This window comes from Tupaia chinensis, unplaced genomic scaffold (assembly GCF_000334495.1).
Source record: "Tupaia chinensis unplaced genomic scaffold, TupChi_1.0 Scaffold138921_1, whole genome shotgun sequence".
NCBI lineage: Eukaryota > Metazoa > Chordata > Mammalia > Scandentia > Tupaiidae > Tupaia > Tupaia belangeri.
In genome coordinates this window covers 1,103,940-1,126,264 of record NW_006198812.1, presented here as the reverse complement: position 1 = coordinate 1,126,264, position 22,325 = coordinate 1,103,940, and the positions used below count along the sequence as shown (strand labels likewise).

Here is a 22,325-nt window from a genome sequence, read left to right as displayed (position 1 = left end):
ATAAGCACAAAAATAATTCCCCAGAAGGCCGCACGTAGATAGTTTCACTATGTCAAGGCTAACTCTGTGGGATACAATGATCATTAAGAGACCGTTGCTTGAGACCAGCAGATAGCATCATGGTTATGTTGCTGGACACTCACATAATCGACAAGGTTCGAGTCCTGGACCTGATGGCTTAAAGCTCACACTGGGCACGTGTGCATCCGTGCCCAAAACCCCGAGAGGAGAATGGAGAAGGGATTATGGGATGATTATCCCCACTAGGAGTGATTTCTTGCTTTGTGTCTCTCTGTCTCTCTCAGGGAAGCACATGTGCCCTATAACAAAAATCTCTCTTCAAGAAAAGAGACCACTGTACTGTCAAAACAAATGATCACTACACTTGCAGCTAGAAAACAACTAAGAACACACCAACACAACTAAGAGCACACCAACAGAAGTGCATGCCTAATTTGAGCTCTAGATGTACCTCTCCCAACACTCGAGATGTAGCCCACAGTGAGGCAGCTAAAGACTCAGGCTTGGATTCAGACAGACTCTCAAGTCTCAATTGTGCTATTTATCGGCTGGGTGACCTTGGATATGTGAGAAAAGATGGGCAATAATAAGCAGTACACTAATAGTAGCTGTTACCGTCTTCACCACTGTATCATTACTACTACTGATGCCTTCTGAGAACATGCACGCTACATTTTCGGAATGGTAAACACATACAACTGAAGCTTAAATATTGTAATACAAACTAAAATAAATTAAATCAATACGCTAAGCACCTATTTATGTGTCAGACTGCTAATATAAGAATTAAGTCAGAGGGCTGGCAGATGGAGTGGTTGGCTGGGGCACTGGACTCCCACATGGCCAACCACGGTTCAAGTCTCAGGCCTGGCAGATTACTTTCTCACTCCCCCCTTCCTTTCTCTGTTCTTTCTGGTCAAATTAAACAATAATAATAAAATTAAATAAATAATTCCTAAAAAAAAAAATAGTAAATCAGGAAAGGCAGGTGGATGCAAATTCTCTCCCAAATAAACCATCATACATTCATATTTCCAAAATTAAAGACGTCAACAGTCTCCCGGTGCTTAGGCATGAAGCCTTCCTATCGCATCCCTCTCCATTAGCCTCCATATTCAGCTCACATGTTAGTCAGCTTCTCCAACTCCTATTACCACTTGGCCAGATGCTTACCCAAGCCCAAATTCCTGCAACAGCCTCTTGTTCCTATTTTCATTTTGTTCCTACCTACTTTCCATACTATATATGCAGATTGAATTTCTTTAAGGAAATCTTCAGTTATGCCACTTTCTTACTTAGAAGTTTCAGATGACTCCCCTCTACCTAAAAAAAAAATCAGCCTAAACTTCATGATTCCACGTTTAAATACATACTTTTCCAACTTTATCCATGGTTAACACACCCTTTACACTATTTATTCATGACAGCACTGTGCCCACTTGTGAGTGAGCAAGAGAGAGAAATAGAGAGGAAGGGGGAGGGGTACATCCTGATGGAGTCCTATCACACTACAGTCCCCTTTCCCTTCCCTCCAGCTTCTCAGCATCTTGGGTGCACACGTAAGCCTTGTCCCCAGCCATCCCTGGGATCTGAACCTGCGGTTAGCCATATGGCTTTTAGCACCACAGTTGAGCTTGTCACTAACTGTGCCACCAGGTTGGGTCTTCTCTTTTCATGTCAGTCCTCCTACCTTAAGTCCATACTGCTAGTATGTTTATCCTTTTTTTAAAATCTTTGGATTTTTCTCTGATTACTAAAGGTACACATAGTTCTCACATAAAATTCAAACATTATATAAATGTATGGCCTTAAAAGTTTCTCAATATCTCATCCCTGAAACTGACCACAGGTAATACTTAGTATACATCTGCATTTCTTCAAAGCTATATATTGTTTGTATGTGTGTGTATATATATATATATATATATATATATATTTATTAAAAGATATGTAATCATGGTCTTCTTTAAAAATCTTCTTTCACTAAGCAATGTATCAATAGATCTTAGACATATTTTCATGTAAGTATATATAAACTTTCTGTAGCTTTTTTGTATGCAGATGACAATTTTATTCATGTAATTTTTAAAACACTATACATTTGAGTTGTTTACAGTCTGCCATTTTAAATAATCTTGCAATGACTATCTTTGTGTATTTGTCTTTTGTATGGGATAATTCCCAGAAGTTGAATTGCTAAGTTAAAGGGAACCAGCAGTTAGCATAATGGCTATGTCGTTGGAGTCCCACGTAGTTGACCGCGGTTCGCGTCCCGGACCCGGTGGCTTAAAACTCACACCGGGCGCATGTGCGTGTGTGCCCAAGATCCTGAGAGGAGAATGGAGGAGAAGGGATTGCGGCGTGACCATCCCCCCTGGGGGGTGATTTCTCACTTTCTGTCTCTATGTCTTTGTCTGTCTGGCGAGCGCATGTGCCCTATAGCGAAAATCTCTCCAAAAAAAAAAAAAAAAGAATTGCTAAGTTAAAAAGCATGCACATGATTCAAATTGCTATCTGAAAAGTCGGCAGTCAACTTAATCTTCCACTTAAATTCAGAGATTTCTCTCTTCCACCTTCACTATTAATAGGTATTCCATTATCTTTCATCTTTGTTTATCTAATAAGTGATATAGAAAATCATGTGATTTTTTTGGGGGGGAAGATTTTTGCCATAGGATGCATGCACTCACAGGAGAAAGAGACAGTGAGAGGAAAAGTAAGAAATCACCTCCCCCAGGGGGGATGGTCATGCCTCAATCCCTTCTCCTCCATTCTCCTCCTGGATTCTGGGCATTCACACACACACGCCCCACATGATTTTCAAGCTACTGCGTCTAAGACTCAAACCATGGTCGGCCATGTGTGAATCCAGCAACATAACCACTACGTCATCTGCTGGCCCCAAATCATGTTTTAATTTACATTTCTTTAATTGTTAATGAAATTAAATATCTCTTTATATACACATTGACTGTTCATGTTTTGTTTGCAAATTGTCAATTTGTGTCCTAAGCCCATTTTTTATTAATGGTACACGTGTAAGCCCCTTTATTAATGTATGAGAACTCTCCTAAATCAAAAAATTTTAACATTATCATAGGTGGTATAAATAGTTTTACAAAATTTTTTACCTTTTATGTAATATTAAGCTTCTCCTTTTGAACAAAACTATGAAATCAAAAATACTTTTCCACATTAAGAAAATGAACTTTTGATTCAAGAGAAACTATAAAGTAAGTACTTGGGTAATTATTGGGTCCAGGTAATTAATATTGTTCAAGTAACTACTTTTGCTTCAGAGTATTTATAATACCTTTAGTGCTATAAAGCTGGTTACTGCAAAGAGTTAAGCTAGGACTGAAGATCTGCATTTAATTATATTTCGTTATACTTTATTCTTCCCAGTGGTTTAAATCCTCCCTTATTTTCTAAGAAAATTCAATAACAAAGCTCAGATGTGCCACAGAGCACGTCCTTAAATTACTGTTAGAGTTTATGAAACAAGTGTTTTCAGCAACTACATTAAATAATAAAACACGGGTAGTGAACAACATCATATTTTATAAACTATAGTTGTCAAACTTGATTCCCTTCCTTTCCTGTCTTATACTTGTTCCTCAACCACACGAAAAACTGTTTTTCAGGTGTTCACAAAAGCAGCTTGACCAGATCGGCTCCCTGCTATACTTGTATGAAGGTTGATTATTAACAAAAAGTGCTTGTGTGCATTTGTAAACCTACTAGGACATCAGAAAGTCATAATGTATTTTTCTATACAAGAATGTATCATGATTTTCCCAACGACCCAATAACTGTGTGTGATACTTCAGAAAAGAATACTGTAATTCACTAGAAGTTATTTTTTTAAATGTAAGCAAACCAAACAATCTTTTCCTCATGTCTCCTGGTTTTGCTTTGCTTTGGTTGTTGTTCAGGACTGCTGATGTAATAGTAACAGATAATGTGAAACAATACAAATACACTGGATTTCATGTACAGATCTAGGAACTGAGACAAACACAGCTGTGCAATCACCACTGAATCAAAAGACAGAACCCTTCCACCACCCACCAAATCCCCCTTGTACCCATTTTCAATCCCCAACACATTCCTCTAACCTCTAGACCCTAAAACCACTAATCTGTTTTCTGGCCCTATAGATTTGCCTTTTCCAGGATGTTGCATAAATAGAATCATATAGTATGTTTCCTTTTGTGTCTGGCTTCTTTCACTTAGCATGGTGTACATGTGATCCATCTGCACTGTTACATACATCAGCAGTCCTTACTATATGGATGGACCACAGATGGGCCACAGTTTGTTCATCTAATCACCCATGAAGGACATACTGCTGTTTGTAGCATTAACCATTACAATTAAAAACATTATAAACTTTTGTGTATAAATTTTTGCATGAACATTAAGTGTAATAGGTACATAACAAGGAATAGGCTGACTGACAATGGGGATACATCACAGCAACAGGACCTTGCCACAGTGATAGATAATCTTTCTCACTCAGGGAACAAATGAAAACTTCAAATAAGATAGCTTTTAAAAAATGACCATATACGTCTGAAAATATTTCTAGATCTCTATAATTCTCTATTGTTTTATGTCCCTATCTTTTTGTAGATAGCACATGGTCTTGATTTCTGAAGCCTTATTGTTATTTTTCAAAATGCTTTTGCTACTTTAATTCCTTTTCATTTTCATATATACTTAAAAGTTAGCTTGTTAATTTATATAAAATAACCTTGTTGGAATTTTTTTGTTGTTGATTTTAGATTTTTGCCATAGGGCACTTGAACTTAGACAGAGAGAAAGTAAGAAATCATCTCCCAGAAGGATGGCCATGCCACCAATCTTTCTCCATTCCCCTCTCAGGATTTTGGGCACACATGCATGTGCATGCATCTGGCATGATTTTCAAGCCACTGGGTTCAGGACTTGAACCATGATTGGCCATTCAGGAGTCCAGTGCCTTAACCACTGTGTCCAGCCCCCCTTCTGGGATTTTCTTCAGTTGGGAGTATGTGGACTCTGTAGAATTTGAAATTAGTTGACATCTTAATATTGGGTCTTCTAATCCTTTAAGTACATGTATGTATCAATGTCTATTCTTCTAATCCATTAAGACCATGTATGTCTAAATGTCTACTGTATCCCTCTCTTGCCTTACTATACTGGCTAGGACCTCCAGGATAATGTTTAATAGGTGCAATGACAGCAGGCATCCGCACCTTACTTTCAGGAAGAGAAGCATCGTTTTAACATTAACTTATGATATTATTTAGGTGTAAGTTTTCAGAGAGATCCTTTATCAGATTAAGGATATTCCCTTCTAACCCTAATTTGTTCAGAGTTTATAACAGATGTTGGATTTTGTCAAATATTTCATCTATTATCTATGGAGACTATTCTATTATTTTTCTCCGTTAGTTTGCTCATATGATGAATTATCTTGATTTATTTTCTTATGCTGAACCAACCCTTTATTCCTTGAATAAACCCTTGTTGTTCATTACATATTATCCCAGTAATATATTGTTGGATTCAACATGTAATATTTTATAAGGACTTTAGCACATATGATCAGGAGGGACATTATTGCTTAACTTTTTTACAATGTCAATAAACTGGAAAGTATTCCCATTTTATTTTCTTACAGAATCTGTATAGAATTGATATTTTTGGGAGTCAGCAAGTGACATGGTGGTTAAGAGTGCTGGACTCCCACATGGCTGACTGTGGATCGAGTCCTGGACCTGGTGGCTTGCTTTCTCTCTCTCTCTAACACTATCCCTTTCTGTCAAATTGAAATAAATAAATGAATGAATAAAGTTGAATAAAATAATTCTTTTTAAAAATGTCAATTTTTAAAAAGTATTTTATTTAACTTTAATTAGCTAATTAATTAATTAATTTCAATTAGACCAGAGAAGGACAGAGCGAGAGAAAGTGAGAAAGGAAGTCACCGGGTCCAGAACTCAAATTGCAGTCAGCCATGTGGGAGTCCAGTGCCCTTACCACCAGGCCACCCACTGACCCCCAGAACTGATATTATGCCTTTCTTAAATTTTGCTAAAATTTCAGTGATATCATCTAGGAATTTAATTAGTAGACATAGAACTATTCTTTTTTCTATTCTTGTGTCAACTTTGGGAAATTGTATGCTTCAGGAAATATATCCATTTTATTTAAACTATCTAATTTATTACCATATTTTTCATAATTTTTCCCTGTTAACCTTTTAATTTCTAGAAGGTGTGTAGTAGTATTTACCTTACTGAATTTTTTGTTTAGCAAATTCTCTTTAGAATATGTTTTAGGCATAAAATCAGTCATTCATAAATCTTAATAACTTTGTTTTCTTTATGATAAAATATCTTATTTCACTCTGATTACATTTACTAGTCCAAGAGCAGTGTTAAATAAAACTGCTATACTTTCAGCGTTATTATCATTAAATGTGAGGTAGATTGTGGTCTAATTACACATACACACACTTTCAAAATCAGATGAAAGAAACTTTCTTTTATCCAGGGTGGGACTGACACATGAGGCTTGGAATTTTTAGTAATACCCGGCCTACTACAGTTTTGTAAGTAAGGCCCAAACTCCCTGTTGACTCTCAGCAAGACTTAAAAAACTTACCTTTGTTTCTGGAAGACATCTTCCTTCTTTTTAAATGTTTCTTTGGTTCTTTTTTTCCTAGTTGCCTTGATTTGGTTTTGACCAGATGCAGAATCAGAGTCAGATGAATCAAGCTTGACTTGACGATGCCTTCTTGACTTGGATGCCTTAAAAGAAGGAAATCAATCAACTACAATGATTTACAAAATGAACCCAACCAACAGATAATTTAGAGAAAGACAAAATAACAATCAAAGATGAAGACAGATTTACAGAAACTCTTGTCGTAACGGCCTTAATATCACACTGATTTAACATAATTACCTCTGCCACATACATTGTCTTTTATCTTTGTGACTTAAAAAGCTTCCCATGCCTGTCATTATTATCTACTCACACAGGGTTATAATGCAGCTATTCTGTTATCTGGCATGGCTGGGAAAAGGAGGTGTAGAGACAAACTCTGTTTTAGTCCTGTTTCTAATAACAGAATCTCCCTTACTCTAGTAATAACCTTATTTTCCTTAGGTACCACCACGGGTTTTGAGTGGAACTCCTTCACTTCGGGCTCAAAGTATGGCCATGGCTTCTATCTGCCCAAATGAACTTGGCATTCCCATGACCACTGCTATTTGTTCACAGGTAGGCATGTGGTCTGTATTATAGCTAATGGAATTCAATTATAAAACTGACTATTAGGAAAAAAAATTTCTTGAACCTAAAGTTAGGAATGTACAAGGCTAAGCTGTCATGAATTTAAAGAAGGTGAGTGCACGCTGGGCGCGTGTGCGTGCGTGCCCAAGATCCCGAGAGGAGAATGGAGGAGAAGGGATTGCGGCGTGACCACCCCCCTGGGGGGTGATTTCTTGCTTTCTGTCTCTATGTCTCTCTCTGTCTGGCGAGCGCACGCGCCCTATAGCGAAAACCTCTCCAAAAAAAAAAAAAAAAAACAGAAGGTGAGTGCAAAAAAAAAAAAGAAAGACAGTAAACACAATATAACAGTCAGACATGGAGGGACAGTCCTGGTGATATCTGACTGAGGCCAGCTGGCCAAGGACTTTCCAATTATATTAGGCAATAAATTTCTTTATTTGCCTGAGCAAAGAGTTTTCAGTTAATGTTGTGTATGCAGTATAGGTTTTAACATTTCTTAAAAAGCAACTGTGTACTGTCTGTCAACTGCACCTAAATAAATGGGGGGGAATCATACCATGTTGTGACATATACTTGTATCAATTTATAAGAAGCATAATTTAATGACTTAAAAAATTGTATCATAATGTCTTAAAATACATATTAAACATCAATTAGCATATTATATATGTGAAAAAAGTTCTGGTTAAAAGAATTTGGATTGGGATCAACAGAAGGTATAATGGTTACGTTACTGGACTCCCACATGGCCAACCGCAGTTTGAGTGTCAGACCTGGAGTCTTGAAACTCACGCCAGGCACATGTATATACATGCCCAAAATCCCAAGAGGAGAATGGAAGAGAAAGAATTGCAGCATGGCCATCCCCCTGGGAGGGGGTGATTGCTCACTTTTTGTCTCTCTGTCTCTCTAGTGAGCACATGCGGCCTTACAGCAAAAATCTCTCAAAAAAAATAATCTGGGTTAACTAATTAATTGTCCTTGGCACCTAAGTATTCAACAATACTTATGTAATATTTATTAGTAAATGAATCAAGATGGATAAACCTACAAAAATACAGAAAACAGGAAACCACATAATTGTAATGAAACAGCAAAAGTTTGGAAGATGGAAAGTGGAAGAGTCAGCAACAGCAAACTTAAGACTGAAGAAGGTTGAATCCCAGTTACCTACACTGAGGAGGTAGTATAAAGCAAGCTGATCCGAGTGGATCAGAAACTGGAGTCACCAAAAATGGTACTAAAAGAGGTAAATGTATTAAGAACCTACAGAGGGAACAGTGTTGCCTTCCCCAGCCTCAAAGTTAAGCACCTGTTCTCCTGTAGAAAATAGGTTTGCCTTTTGGAAACTAAACAAAAGATGTATGGAAAAACCGGGGAAGCTGAAGAAGGAGATGAGACCGTTTACTGAAAATAGGGAGGCTGAGTGAAACCTGCTGAAGGATCATAAGCCTTGGGGCTGATAGCTGGTGTAGGTTCTGGAATTCTGGCAGCTAGGTATGTGTCCCATATTCCCCCCCATGAAGAGACTAATGGAAAAGAAATGCAGATATTAAAAAAGTTTCATCTCGTCTTAGTCACTCTCAAATATGAACACACATCTGAGGATTTCCTATCACTTGGAAAAAAAAAAAAACTCAACAAGATAAAACACAGATCAAAATAAATAGGAAAAAAGGGAGCTCAGAGAAAATGAAATTTAAAAAAACTATAGTTAATATCCTTAAAGAAGAAAAGATATTTCATCCTACAAAAAAAGGAAAAACAAAAATTATTTTTAAAAAAGTATTTTTGTTATCATTAATATTCTTTATTTTGATGAGAGAGAGAGAGACAGAGAGAGAGAGGGAAAGTGAGAAAGCAAGCCACCAGGTCCAGGAGTTGAACCATGGTCAGCCATGTGGAAGTCCAGCACCTTAACCATCATGCCATGTGCCCTCCTAAAAAACAAAATTTTTAAACTGAAGAAAGAAACATCCAGAGAACAAAGGAAGTTCTTAAGAATGAAAATATATCAGCAGAAATTTAAGTAATCTAAATAATGGTTCTGGTCCAACGACAGTGGCACATACTGATACAAAGCAACTTCTCTGCAGGTTGAGAATACACAGGAAGCCCAGGCCCAATTCCCAGCCAAACCTAAAAAGCTGGGTGCAGGAACCAGCAGTTAGCGTCAAGGCTGTCACTGTACTCCCACATATTCACCCGTGGTTCAAGTCCCAGACCCAGTGGCTTGAACTCAAGCCGGACATGTGTGCATACACGCCCAAGATCCTGAGAGGAGAATGGAGGAGAAGGGATTGTGGCGTGGCACCCCGGCTGGGGGGGATGATTTCTCGCTTTCTGTCTCTCTGTCTGTCTCTGTCTTTCTGGTGAGCGCACGCGCCCTATAGCAAAAACCTCTTTAAAAAAAAAAAAAAAAAAAAGCTGGGTGCAGTGGCACATTCATATTCTTGTCTACTGGGAGGCTGTGGCAGGATGATCATGACATAGCAAGACCATGTCTTTAAAAAAAATTTTTAAAAAAAGCTCAGAAGATAAAGCTTAAGAAACCTCCCAGAAAGTATCAATAAAGAGACAAAAGCAGGACCAGTAGGTGGCGTGGTGGTTAAGATGCTGGATGCTCCCACTTGGCTGACCATGGTTCAAGTCCTGGACCTGGTGGCTTGCTTTCTCACCTTCTCTCTCTCTCTCTCTCTCTCTCTCTCTCTCTGTGTGTGTTCCTGTGGTCAAAATAAAAATGAATGAATGAATAAATAAAGTTAAATAAATAATTAAAAAAAAAAAAAGAGAGAGAGACAAAAGCTAAAGATATGGGACCAGCAGTAGGTGTAATGGCTATGTCGCTGGACTCCCATGTAGTCGACTGTGGTTCAAGTCCTGGACCCAGTGGATTAAACTCATACCAGGCACATGTGCGTATGTGCATGCCCAAGATCCCGAGAGGAGGGAGAAGGAATTGCAGCGTGGCCATCCCCCCGGGGGGTGATTTCTTGCTTTCTGTCTCTCTCTCTCTCTTTCTCTGGTGAGTGCATGCACCCTATAGGAAAAACCACTTAAAAAAAATGAAAAAAAGAGACAAAAGCTAAAGATTAATAAATAAATAAATAAATAAAAGAACTAGAAAAGAAAAAAACGCAGCAAAGAATACTATCAAAGAACAACAAAATATCCCTCAGAAACAAAGACTAAGAAGATGGACACCATGAGTGCCCAGACCTACACCAAGGTCATTATCAGGAACTTTTGTTACATAATCAATCATTAAATTTTAAAACTCCTAAAACCCTCCAGTATCAGGAATACTAGGAACTAAAAGATGATAAAAGCAAATGGCATCAAACAGGTGAACAACAGGGGAAATTGCTAGGAGATACAAAGTAGAAAGTAGTTGCCCATCAGGGTTAGAGACGTAACAGTGCGCAGTGGCCCCTCAAGGGACTGCCAGGCTATATGAGCTCCAGTATGATCTGACTTATTAAGCTAACAAACACGTGTTACTATGACAAAAAAGTAAAAAGTGATTCAAAAGGCATCGGGTCGATTTCTAAATTATCCATTTAAGGAAGTAACTTACCTGAACAACAACTGAAAAGGCCTTTGATTTGATTTTTGCTAATGCCTCTGCCCTTTCACACCTCTGGAAGCAAAATGAATAGAAAAGAAAAAAGTTAAAACACACAACATTAGGTGAAATTATGAATACTCAAGTATTTGTTATCAGAAGTTAGATATAATTTTCTTTAGTTTCATTTACTGGGCACATATTGAGAAGAGGCACATAAACACGCACTGTATTCTCTAGCTGACATGAGACCGCCCCACGGCTATTGACCACTTTCATCCAGGATTCAGAGAGAAGATGAATGGAAGCCCTGGTGATCAGAGCCCCGACTGCCATTCCCTCCTTGCCTATGCACAAAGATAACCTTGTCTCATCCACTAAGATGAGTCAGGAAACAGTTAATAGTGGCTTAGTTTCACACTGGCTGAAAGGCTGACAAAGACATATTTAAAAAGCCTTTCCCTGTCCCTCTAGGAAGTGAGCACATCTCTCACCACCCTATTTTCTTTCCCTGATTAAAGTAACATCCTCATTCGCGACCTGTACCTGGTCGGGTCTTTCACAAGGTTTCCAGTAAAGAACACACTAGCTTTTCCCAGAACTGTGATTCAGAATTTACTCTATTATATTTCACATGTATATATGTCCATACGATAAATTATATTTATTATAATAGATTACACACAAAGTGAAAAGAAGTTAACTAAAATACTGCCCCATAAGCAATCACAGTTTTCTGACCTCTGAGTCTTGTGAACTTCCTTCCTTCTTTTCTTCTCCTTCTTTAACTTTTGATTTTAAGGATGGATTCTGAAAGAATAAGAAAGTTATATAAATGCACACATACATTTACAACTCAATTCATTGCAAATAATTTCAGAAAAGTGAGAATCTGTTACTTTTAATAAGTGAAGACCATAAAGATCATTTCACATTATTGTGGCACAATTCACCACCTGACATTAAGATCACAGGTTTCAAACTGATTCTAAAAGTCTTCAATAAGATACCTAAGTCCTCCTAACTAATGAAGGGCAGTATGGACTTTATGTACTAGTAAGAAAATTGGGGGACCAGCAGTTAGCGTAATGGCTGTGTCACTGGACTCCCAAGTAGTCGACTGAGGTTCGAGTCCCGGACCTGGTGGCTTAAACTCACGCCAGGTGCGTGTGCATGCGTGCCCAAGATCTCAAGAGGAGAAAGGAGGAGAAGGGATTGTGGCGTGGCCATCCCCCCTGGGGGGGTGATTTCTCACTTTCTGTCTCTCTGTCTCTCTCTGTCTGTCTGGTAAGCACATGCACCCTATAGCAAAAACCTCTCCAAAAAAAAAAAAGAAAAAAAAAAAAAAAGAAAATTGGTTTATTCTCCTTTCCTTCAGGATCTCAGAGGTTTTATTAATGCTCATGGAACACTTACCAATTAAAAGAGAATAGTAGGCCAGTGGCTGGTTAAGGTGACTGGATTCCACATGGCCAACTCTGTAGTTTGAGTCCGGACTCAGGAGCTTAAAAAATCATACCGGGCCATGTACTTATGTACCCAAGATCCTGAGAGAAGGATAAAGAAGGATTGTAACATGGTCATCCCCCTAGGGGGCAGTTTCTCACTTCCCGTGAGCGCATGTGCATATATGCCCAAAAATACCAAAAAAAAAAAAAGGGAGATGGAGAAAAGGGATTAACGTGTGACCATCCTCTATGGAGGTTGCTTTCATGCTTTCTCTATTTCTCTCCAACAAGCACGCATACCCTCTGGCAAAATTTTTAAAAGAAAGCTAAATTAAAGATCTGTGTTGATGAGCCTTATAAACGGATAAACCACACCAGGTAGGGAATGTGGCAAATAGAGAAGATATGCCCTGATACAGTGGGGAAATCCACTCAGTCTAGCTGTCTGCTGCCATGCAGGAGAGTGGGGTTGGTGTTATCAGACCTTCGGATATTTTTTGGTAGAGTTTTTTGCCTTAGGGTATGTGCACTCACTGGAGACAGAGACAGACCATGAAAGGGAAAGTGAGAAATCACTCCCCAAGGGGATGGCCATGCCACAATCCCTTCTCCATTCTTCTCCCACGATCTTGGGCACACAGGCACACACACAGCATGAGTTTCAAGCCACCAGATTTGGAACGCGAATTGCGGTCGGTCACGTGGGAGTCCAGCGACATAAACACTACATCACCTGCTGGCCCCAGACCTTCTGTTATTTATGTGGTTTTTTTTTTTTTTTTTTTTTTTTTTACTTTTTTGGGAGGAGAGGTTTCTGCTACAGGGCGCGTGTGCTCACCAGAAAGACAGAGAGAGACAGAAAGCAAGAAATCACCCCCCAGGGGAGATGGCCACGTCGCAATCCCTACTCTTCCATTCTCCTCTCAGGATCATGGGCACGCACACACACACGCCCAGGGTGAGTTTAAGCCACTGGGTCCAGGACTCGAACCGTGGTCGGCTACATGGGAGTCCAGCGATATAGCCATTATGTCAACTGCTGCTCTCAGACTTTCTGATTTTTAAGCAAAACTGGATATCTACAATTTGGGGTGAAGTGCATTACTATTTCAATTTTGGTAACTAACTGAAGTTATTAAAAACAATGTTATGATCAACATGGTGTCAAATAAAATACATTTGTGTGCAGGATTTGGCCCCAAAACTGTCCAGTGTACAACCCATGAAAAATGCCAAATTATGAAGATTCCAATAAATCTGTGATATAACAAGATTATTTACTCGACTACGAAAGTATCCACCTGTAAGGCTAAAGAACATCGCATAGCTAATGAGCAGCAAAGGCAAAAGTATAAAAGCTGAAACACTCTAAATCTTAGCACCACAAAAAGGGACCCACTACACTGAGCTGCCTCTCAGGGGTACCATGCACGTGTAATGCCAAGGAAAGGTCTCAAACGAGGAAGGGCATACCTTTCTGTCTTTATGCCACTGCTGATGCTCCAAAACTATCTTCTTAATGTTGTCAAAAAAATCATCCTTGATCAAGCTGAGAGCTTTGTCTGGCTTGGACTTATCAGCTGAAATGACATTTTTCATGCTCTGATAATGATCATGAACATTTAGCATTTCCTAAAAGTGAAAAAATGAATTCTTACTTTAATTTTTGAAGAAAAACTTAAGGGCAAAACCAATACAAAACAAACTCACCTTCCAAAGTGACTATCTGTTGATAGGGAATAAACACAAACGTACTGGGTTGTCAGAAAACTTATGATGTACGTATTTTTGCAAAGAAAAATGTGTCATAACTTTTCCAGTGACCCAATATATTAAAAATAATATAATCAGCAAGTAAAAGCAGCATAATTTTATTAATGAAAACTGTCTTCCATAGGTAGGTATAGATTCATTGATTTCAACTCAAGAAATTAAGTTGACTAAGAAACAGTTTTGCAGAAACGCTGAGGAAAGACTAATTAGTAAAAATAGAACTGCAATCCAAAATATAACAAAAATTGCCCATCGTATATCATTAAGTATCTCTACTGAGGACTAGTCAGTGATGTGGAGATTAAGGCAGATGGAACCTACGTGGCCAACTGCGCAGTGAGTCCCAGACCCGGCAGCTTGAAAAAACATGCCAAGTACGTGTGCAGGAGTGCCCCCAAATCCCAATAATAATGAAAAAGCAATGTGGTATGGCTGTTCCCCTTGGGTGGCGACTTCTCACTTTCTCTCTTTTTCCCCCTTTCTCTACCTCTCTCTGATAAGCACATGTGCCTTACAACAAACGAACAAACAAAAAAGAATAAATGTAAAACAGCTATATTAGAAAAAAATTTGATAACTAAGATCATAATTTTATATCATATTGTCACATCAAGAATATTTCCTCTATACTAACTCTCACTCAACCCACCACAGAATTCCCAAAGCCTATGTGTCCATTCTAAAAAGCTTCACCATTACTTCGGTGATAAGATTCAGGATGAAAAGAAACAGAAGGTGATTAACAGCACCATTTATGGCATCCTTTATTAATTAGATGTTCTGCTCCAGAACCCTCCAACCAAATGGGCAAATCGGTGGGGTAAGAAGAGAGAGCACACTGCAGGTAGACTTAAGAAACCACAGAAAACTTGACATGAGTTGGCAGAGAACCACTGACACTTCCATCCTAGATGGGCACTGCCACACCTACGTGATCCTTTGGTTAGACTACTCGATTCATTTCTAGTAGCTTAGAGGGACTGACACCTGTTCAAGAAATCAGAACATTCAGTAGTGGTGTGTGCTCACATAGGCAGGGTCTGCAATGGGAAAATGTCCAGAGGTGAAGAGCTGCTACCTCTTTACAGTGTACAATGTGTCATTCACCCACTATTTTACCACATGCAGTAAAATGTATGGGAAAGACCACTAGCTGGACCTAGGGTTAGAGCTTAGATTCTGTGTGAGCAAGTCCCTCAACTTGAGAATCATGTTGCACATTTGTATGAAATGAACACCATCTACCCACTGTGGTTGTAGTATTGAGTTTATTCGGGTGCAACTGTTCTGTACAATGTAAAGCCCAATATAAAGTAAAAGCAGCAAAGTATAAAAGTGCAGCCTTATGACTTGGACATTCACACCTAGTGTCCGCACCTTACTACATCTACCGTATGCAGACTACTGGTCGTCAGAAAAAGCATAGTGCATTTCTGCATAGAAAAATACATCATGTCTTTTCTGACAACCCAATACTTAACTTCTCTGAACCTCAGTCTTCCTCTTTTTCAAATTGGATAGTATCACTTCCTCTGCAAGGTTACCGTGATGATTAGTAAGATAACATGTATAAAACATCTAGGATACTCTTAATGTGTAAGGGCCATTAATTTAACTACATACATGAAGAAACAGACACAAAAATGAAAAAAATTTGCTCAAGGTCATACTTAAGCAAAGGTAGAAATAGAAGTCAGGTGTTTGGATTCAGTATCTTTTGCATTTAATTATGCCTCTTTAATCACAAAACTAGAACTAATGAGGGTAGAATTATGACCCGAATTCAGGTCTTCTGACAGAGACTTACTAGCACCTGCAGGCAGAAGGAAACAGAAAAGTAATAACATTTTAGGTACCAGTGAGGATGGGTCATAGGCTAGGCTGGGACAGAAGAAATAAAGCTGGTGGAGGTACTAAAAGACAGTGGAGGCTATGAGAACATGGACATCTGGAAAAGCATCTTAGCAAGCCAAAGATCTGATCCCTCTTTCATCCCTGATATAGGAAGAGGCTGAATAGGGCTGGGGGAAAAGAAGTAACATTTACTAAGGGTCTACTGTGTGCCTTATGCCATACTTGGCACTGTTAGGCACCACATTTTATTAATAATCCTTACAACAACTGAATGGAAAGGAAGGTAGTAATCCTAGTATTTATGAGGAAAAACAAAGGAAAAAGACACTTTAAGGAGGTTAAAAACCATAGGCAAGCTGTTACCTCCTTACCTCCTCTCTCTATATTCTTACGAAATGTCACTGACTAGAAGGCTATACGCTTGGAGTGGGATTTTCACCTCAGAGCAATGCATTTCCACCCATTTAAAGTCTGTGAATACCACTACTTATCCATAGAAGAGATTCTTCTCCATACTGTATAATATAAAGCATCAAAACAGATGGATAAGCTGTTTCAGGACCATTAACTCTTATCCATAATTTCTAATTCTTGTTTTACCAAAATAGCCTCACTGTCTTCAATGCTAGGTAGATTTTTTAAAGTTTATCTCTTCTATGAACGAAAGACAGCACCCCCAAAGAGTCCCGATGTCATCATCTACCCCAGCTTCAGCCACCCCTAGATCACAGGAGCACAAGTGCCTCATCCTTGGAAAGGTCTCTAGGTGCAGCCAGAACCTTCTCATGTGGGTTGGTCTTGCAGGACACAATTTCACTGTTGTATCACTATCCAGATTTTCAGTGGGGAATTTTAAAATAAGTATTATAAAAGGCACTTATGAAATAAGAGAATATTGTTAAAAAAAAAAAAATAAGTCACCTTAAAATCTCATTTTATGACCTATCTAAAATCAAATACAAATAATGGATTCAGAAGTTGAATCCACATATTCTGAGTCCATGAACAGTCTTCAACATCTTTCTGTTTCCTACTGTGCTACGAGATTCACTTATAAATCTTAGTATGTTTAGAGTATTTTATTTCTGCTACCTTAGAGAAATAGCATCCTAGGATTGGTTAAAACCATTAGAAAAATAGTCAGTATCCAGTACATTAAAGTATAAATTCACAAGTAGTTGGCAATAGAACAATTTTTAAAAACTTTCAAGAGCATAAAAGCAAGTTTACCTCTAATACGTCAGAAGTGATAAGTTTCATTACACGATCATTTGGGTCCTTAAATTCTTCTGTAACTTCAGCTCGTTGAATTTTCTTCTTCATTCTGTATGACAGCTGTATGATAATAAGTGTCTTTGAAAATGGATATCTTTTAAAGAATGCTTTGTAAGTACTGTAAAATAAGCCTGCAGTACAAAATTGTCTAAGAGTAAACATGGAGGAAACAGAGGCAGCTCTGCTTTTTTGTAACTGTATTTGTCAAATATCAGTTATCCATAGACTATTATACTTCTGAAGTGTCTCTTTACAGGCCATACAACAAGCTTACAATTCAGATGAGATTCAGAAAAGCTACATAATTTGCCAGTCAATAGCAGAACTAAAACTAGTGCTCCTCAATTTAGGATCTCAATGTCACATGACTGATGAAATAACACATTAGAAGTTTCAACTTTTCACCCAATGATATATCAAAATTCCTCTGTCCTCTTCCTTCTGATGATGAAATTTTAAAAAGGCCATGATCAGGATTAGCAGATGCTATAATAGTTAATACTGCTAAACTCCTACATAGTCAACTGTGGTTCAAGTCCTGAACCAGGCAGCTTAAAACACACTGGGTACATATGCATGTGCTCAAAATCCTGGGAGGAGAATGGAGAAGAAGGTATTGCGACATAGCCATCCCCCCTTGGGTGTGATTTCTCACTTTCTGTCTGTCTCTGTCTCTCCAGTGAGCACACACGTCTTACAGCAAATGTCTCAAAAAAAAAAAGAACTACAGATGCCAGATCTAACTTGTTCTCGTAAGAATTTGCTTAACATGTGGCATCCAAAAACACACTGCATTTTTTTTTAGAGTTTTTAAATTTTTTTCCCCTATATGGCGCATGCGTTCACCAGAGAAACAAAGAGACAGAAAACCAGAAACCACTCCCCCAACCCCCCCAAGAGGAACTGTCACTCTGCAATTCCTTCTCTTTCATCCTCCTCCCGGGATCTTGGGCATGTACATACACGCGCTTGACATGAGTTTTAAGCCACCAGGTCTGGGACTCGAACCACAGTCAACTATATGGGAGCCCAGCAACGCAGCCATTATGTCATCTGCTGGTCCCAGCATGCTGCATTTAAAGGAGGAGGTTAAATTTTTGTTTGCAGAAAAAAGAAGCAATCAGCAAACATTTCATCCTCCTATATTAAGAATAGGACCAGCAGATGGGAAATTGTTACATGGCTGAACTCCTGCATGCCTGACCATAGTTGGAGTCCCAGACCCCATGGCTTGAAATTCACACTGGGTGCATGTGTATGCATGCCCAAAATCCCAAGAAGAGAATGAAGGAGAAAGGACTGTTGCGTGGCCATCCCAGGGGGATGATTTCTAGCTTTCTGTCTCCAGAGAGCACACATGCCCTATAGCAAAAATCTCTCTTAAAAAAAAAAAAAAGAATGTAGCCAGTCTTGGCAGCCAGCAGGTGGCACAGTGGTTAAGGTGCTGGACTCCCACCTGGCTGACCACAGTGAGTCTGGACCTGGTGGCTCACTTGCCCTCTCTCTCTATAATAATTATAGCAAGTTAAAAAATAATAATAGTAATAAATAAAAACAAACAATTAAAAATATTTTTTTAAATAATGTAACATGTCTTAAAAATGAATATTCTTCCCATTTTCTGGAGTTTGAGGTGTTTTATGAACAACGAAGTATAATTTGCTCTTTTTAAAAAAGGAAACAAATCATTTAGTCAACATACCAATTTGGGCATTGCTGTAAAATGAAATGCTCTGTCTTGTCGGAGCTTTCTAAATATGTAAGCTGCGTCAAAATGTTGTGCATTTATTAAATCTCGCTGAAATTTTAAAACTTCATCCCAATCCTTCAGGGCAATTCTGATCTGCAACCAAGGAGAGTAAAAAAATATATACTAACTGTAAATATTTTTCACAAGTGTATTATAATTCTAAAAGAGTGGGATTTCACGTTACGTCAGCTTATTGTAAAAATAGGGTATCTGGTTCACATTTCTGCTAGGGGAGGAAAAAAAATCTCACCAAGTATTACCTTTTGCTTTGGTTGACACAGCTGGGTGTTATATAACCCATACAGCAGATATAAAGCACCAACTCTGATCTGGAAAGTATATGGAGGTAAAAAGTATCGCCAAGCTAAAGCTAAAGCTTCTTTTGTAAACGTGTTCTTTTCTAAATTTCTCATTTTGCCACTAGAAAACAAAGAGAAATATTATGCCTCATTACATGAATAAGTAACAAACAAAAGCCAAAAGAGGTATATACTCATTTAGGTAGCAGTTGCTAATAATCAGAAGGGGATTCTTTACCCAGTCTATTGATGTTTCAAGCACAAACTACTAGGGAAACATCATACAACTCTCTAAAGCGCCCACTTTACTAGTCAAATTAGAGAACAAAGAGGAAAGGGTTCCAAATTATTCCTTTTTAAATATTTGAAGCATAATATTAAAATCACCACAGTTATGTTTCGGAATCAAAAACAATGAGCATTTTAACATATAATGGATATTCCCCACCCCTCCCCAGAAATTTGCATCAAACTTCCTCTGTCCTTGCAAAATCTAGGTAGGAATCTTAAAAAACAGTAAACCCACTGTCTTACTCCTGTTCCTGCCCTGCTGGTAGAAATACCCAAGCCTGGATGATTTTGTAAAGCTGTAAGTTTAGGGCTGGCCGGATGGCCTAGTGGTTAAAGGAAGCCAGATCCCACAGTCAATTGCGATTCAAATCATGGACCTGGCCGTTTGAAAAGCACTCCTGGTGACTTTCCCAAATCCTGAGAGGATGCAAAAGTAGAGAAGGGATTACAGCATTACCACTCTCCACTGAGGAGTACTTCCCAGGCCATCACCCCTATCTCTCTCTGTGACAAATGCCCATGTTCTCTGGCAATTAAAAAGACAAAAAAAGATGATGCTGTTTATTTACAAACTCAATGTTCTGGTGAGATGGAAAGTCTAAAGTTCTAGAACTATATACAACATGGCCAATGGAAACACAGAGGATGGCAGGTGCCTGTAGAGAATTCCTGGCTAATCTTACAACAAACTAATCCTTTCTCTTGAGAGCTAGACATCAGTCTTCCCAGATATCATTGATCTATTCATGCCTTGTCTCCTCCACAATGCAATCACCACTGTAAGCCAACTATGGCTCACTAGGCCTCACCCTGCAACACCATGAAGGAATTAAGTTTTCACTCCACACCTTTACCATACAATCAATATAATCAACACCCAATCCATGAATTTCTGGGGGACATAGTCAAACCATATTCTAACCCACCCTCCCAATTCTCCAGAGCATTGCAAAACTCATGAAAAGAAAGGAGGAACAGGAAAGAAGAGCTGAGTCCATCCACCAAAAATTTTGTCCACATACCCAATAGAGCAATAAGGCTCTCTTGGCAACCAACCAGCCAATCAACATAATGACACAGGAAATACATTTCCTATGAACATAATTAGCATAACTAATAAACTGATACTGTTCTGCTGTGCCTTGCAAGTTAACCAAAAAATTTTAAAACAGCAAGGTCATAGAAAAGTCAACATCAACATCCTTCTTCCAACTTCGGATAAATCAATGAAGGTGCAATTCATGTAAGTTACAGACGGTTTTCTATGTAAGACTTGAAATTGGTAGACTAAAAATGTCACTTTTTTAATACAACCATAGCTAAAATAATGTCTCAAAGAGTATTAATGAAATGATTACTAGACTACACAGATGTGGATGCGTAGAACTTTCCATTTAAAAACAAAGCAAAGGGCCAGTAGGTTGTGTGGCGGTTAAGGCAGCTAGAACCCACATAGCTAAGTCCACGGTTCAAGGCCAGGCAGCTTGAGAATCATGCTGGGTGAACGTGGGAGCTCATCCAAAATCCCAAGGGAAGAATGAAGGATAAGGGACTGCGGAGTGTCCCCCACCCTCCCATGGTAGGAGATCTCTCACTTTTCCTCTCTGGGTTTCTGTCTCTACAGCGACTGCACGTGCCCTATAGCAAAAACAAACTAAAAACAACAGCATAAAAAAATAAAGAAAATAGCCCTACAACCAGTGAACTGAGGCTCTATTATATCTGATTAGACATAGAAAAAGGTCAAGATACCTTGGCTCTTCAAATAATATACTAAAAACTACAAAATACCTACTATAGTATTGATAACCAAAGCATTTTTTAAAAGAAAATCCACCACTCCAGTAGTGGTTCTTACTTCATTTCACATTTTAAGTTTTCCCTGTTAACTAAAAATTGGGATAACTCTAGCAAAATTTCCCTAAAATGCTTTTCCCCCCTTCAAGAAGGGGGTACCATGAAAGAATATGGATTGTGGAAACACGTAGACATATAGGTTCTGATATCTGCTCTACCAGCTGATAACTGTATAACCATGGGGAAATTACTTAACCTCTTTACGCCTTAATTTCCTCATCTATGAAACCAGAATAATTGCATCTGCTTTTAAGCGCTGTCCTACGCCCTATAGCAATAAAAAAAAAAAAAAACTCTCTAAAAAAACACAGTGGCCCTATGCGTGAAGTTAAACTATAAACACAGATTTAGAAAGGAAGCAGATTTCTCCCCCGCCCATGGAAAGGGTGAGAAGCGGGCAGTGGACGAGAAACACCCACCAGAAGATGGTCCCGAACTTCATGTTCCTCCAGAGCTCCGTGAAGTCCTCAAAGCGTACGCTGTCGGTCTCCTGGAAGCGGCTGAGCAGCGTCTCGCAGTCGGCCTGCAGGCCCGCGGGGGTCCCCATGCCTCCCACGTTGGCACAGCACGCGCAGACCCGGTTGCGGTGGTCACTGAGCAAACCAAGCCCGGATGCCCCGCCCCCTACGACGTGACGCACACGCGCTCCGTGACGTATTTCCGCACCTTTAGCCTCCCCATCCTTTACCCGGCCCCTGCGGTTCTATTGGCGCTTACTGCGCGTGCGTAGGCGTGTACTTTTTGTTTAATCAGCCAAACTCTCCTTGATTTAAAGTACTGAAGTCTACCTGTTTAATTTCATCGAAAAAGTTTACATTTCAAAAGTCCCGTCAGCTCAAGGACTGGATCTTCGTTTTCCACTAGCTAATGTATTAGATTAGCTTTAGACTTCCATCACTGTC

At 38.9% G+C, this 22,325-nt stretch overlaps 1 protein-coding gene across 1 annotated transcript in view; it reads right to left on the bottom strand.

The window, feature by feature from the left end:
- The window catches only part of SNAPC1 (small nuclear RNA activating complex polypeptide 1), a 28,700-nt gene extending 6,375 nt beyond the window's left edge, over positions 1-22,325 (bottom strand). The window contains 9 exon segments of the mRNA XM_006161772.3: positions 6,679-6,704; positions 6,706-6,824; positions 10,889-10,951; positions 11,618-11,686; positions 13,798-13,956; positions 17,182-17,286; positions 18,929-19,069; positions 19,237-19,396; positions 21,843-22,325. Of these exon segments, the coding sequence (XP_006161834.1) occupies positions 6,679-6,704; positions 6,706-6,824; positions 10,889-10,951; positions 11,618-11,686; positions 13,798-13,956; positions 17,182-17,286; positions 18,929-19,069; positions 19,237-19,396; positions 21,843-21,970 (970 nt within the window). The 5' untranslated portion in view covers positions 21,971-22,325.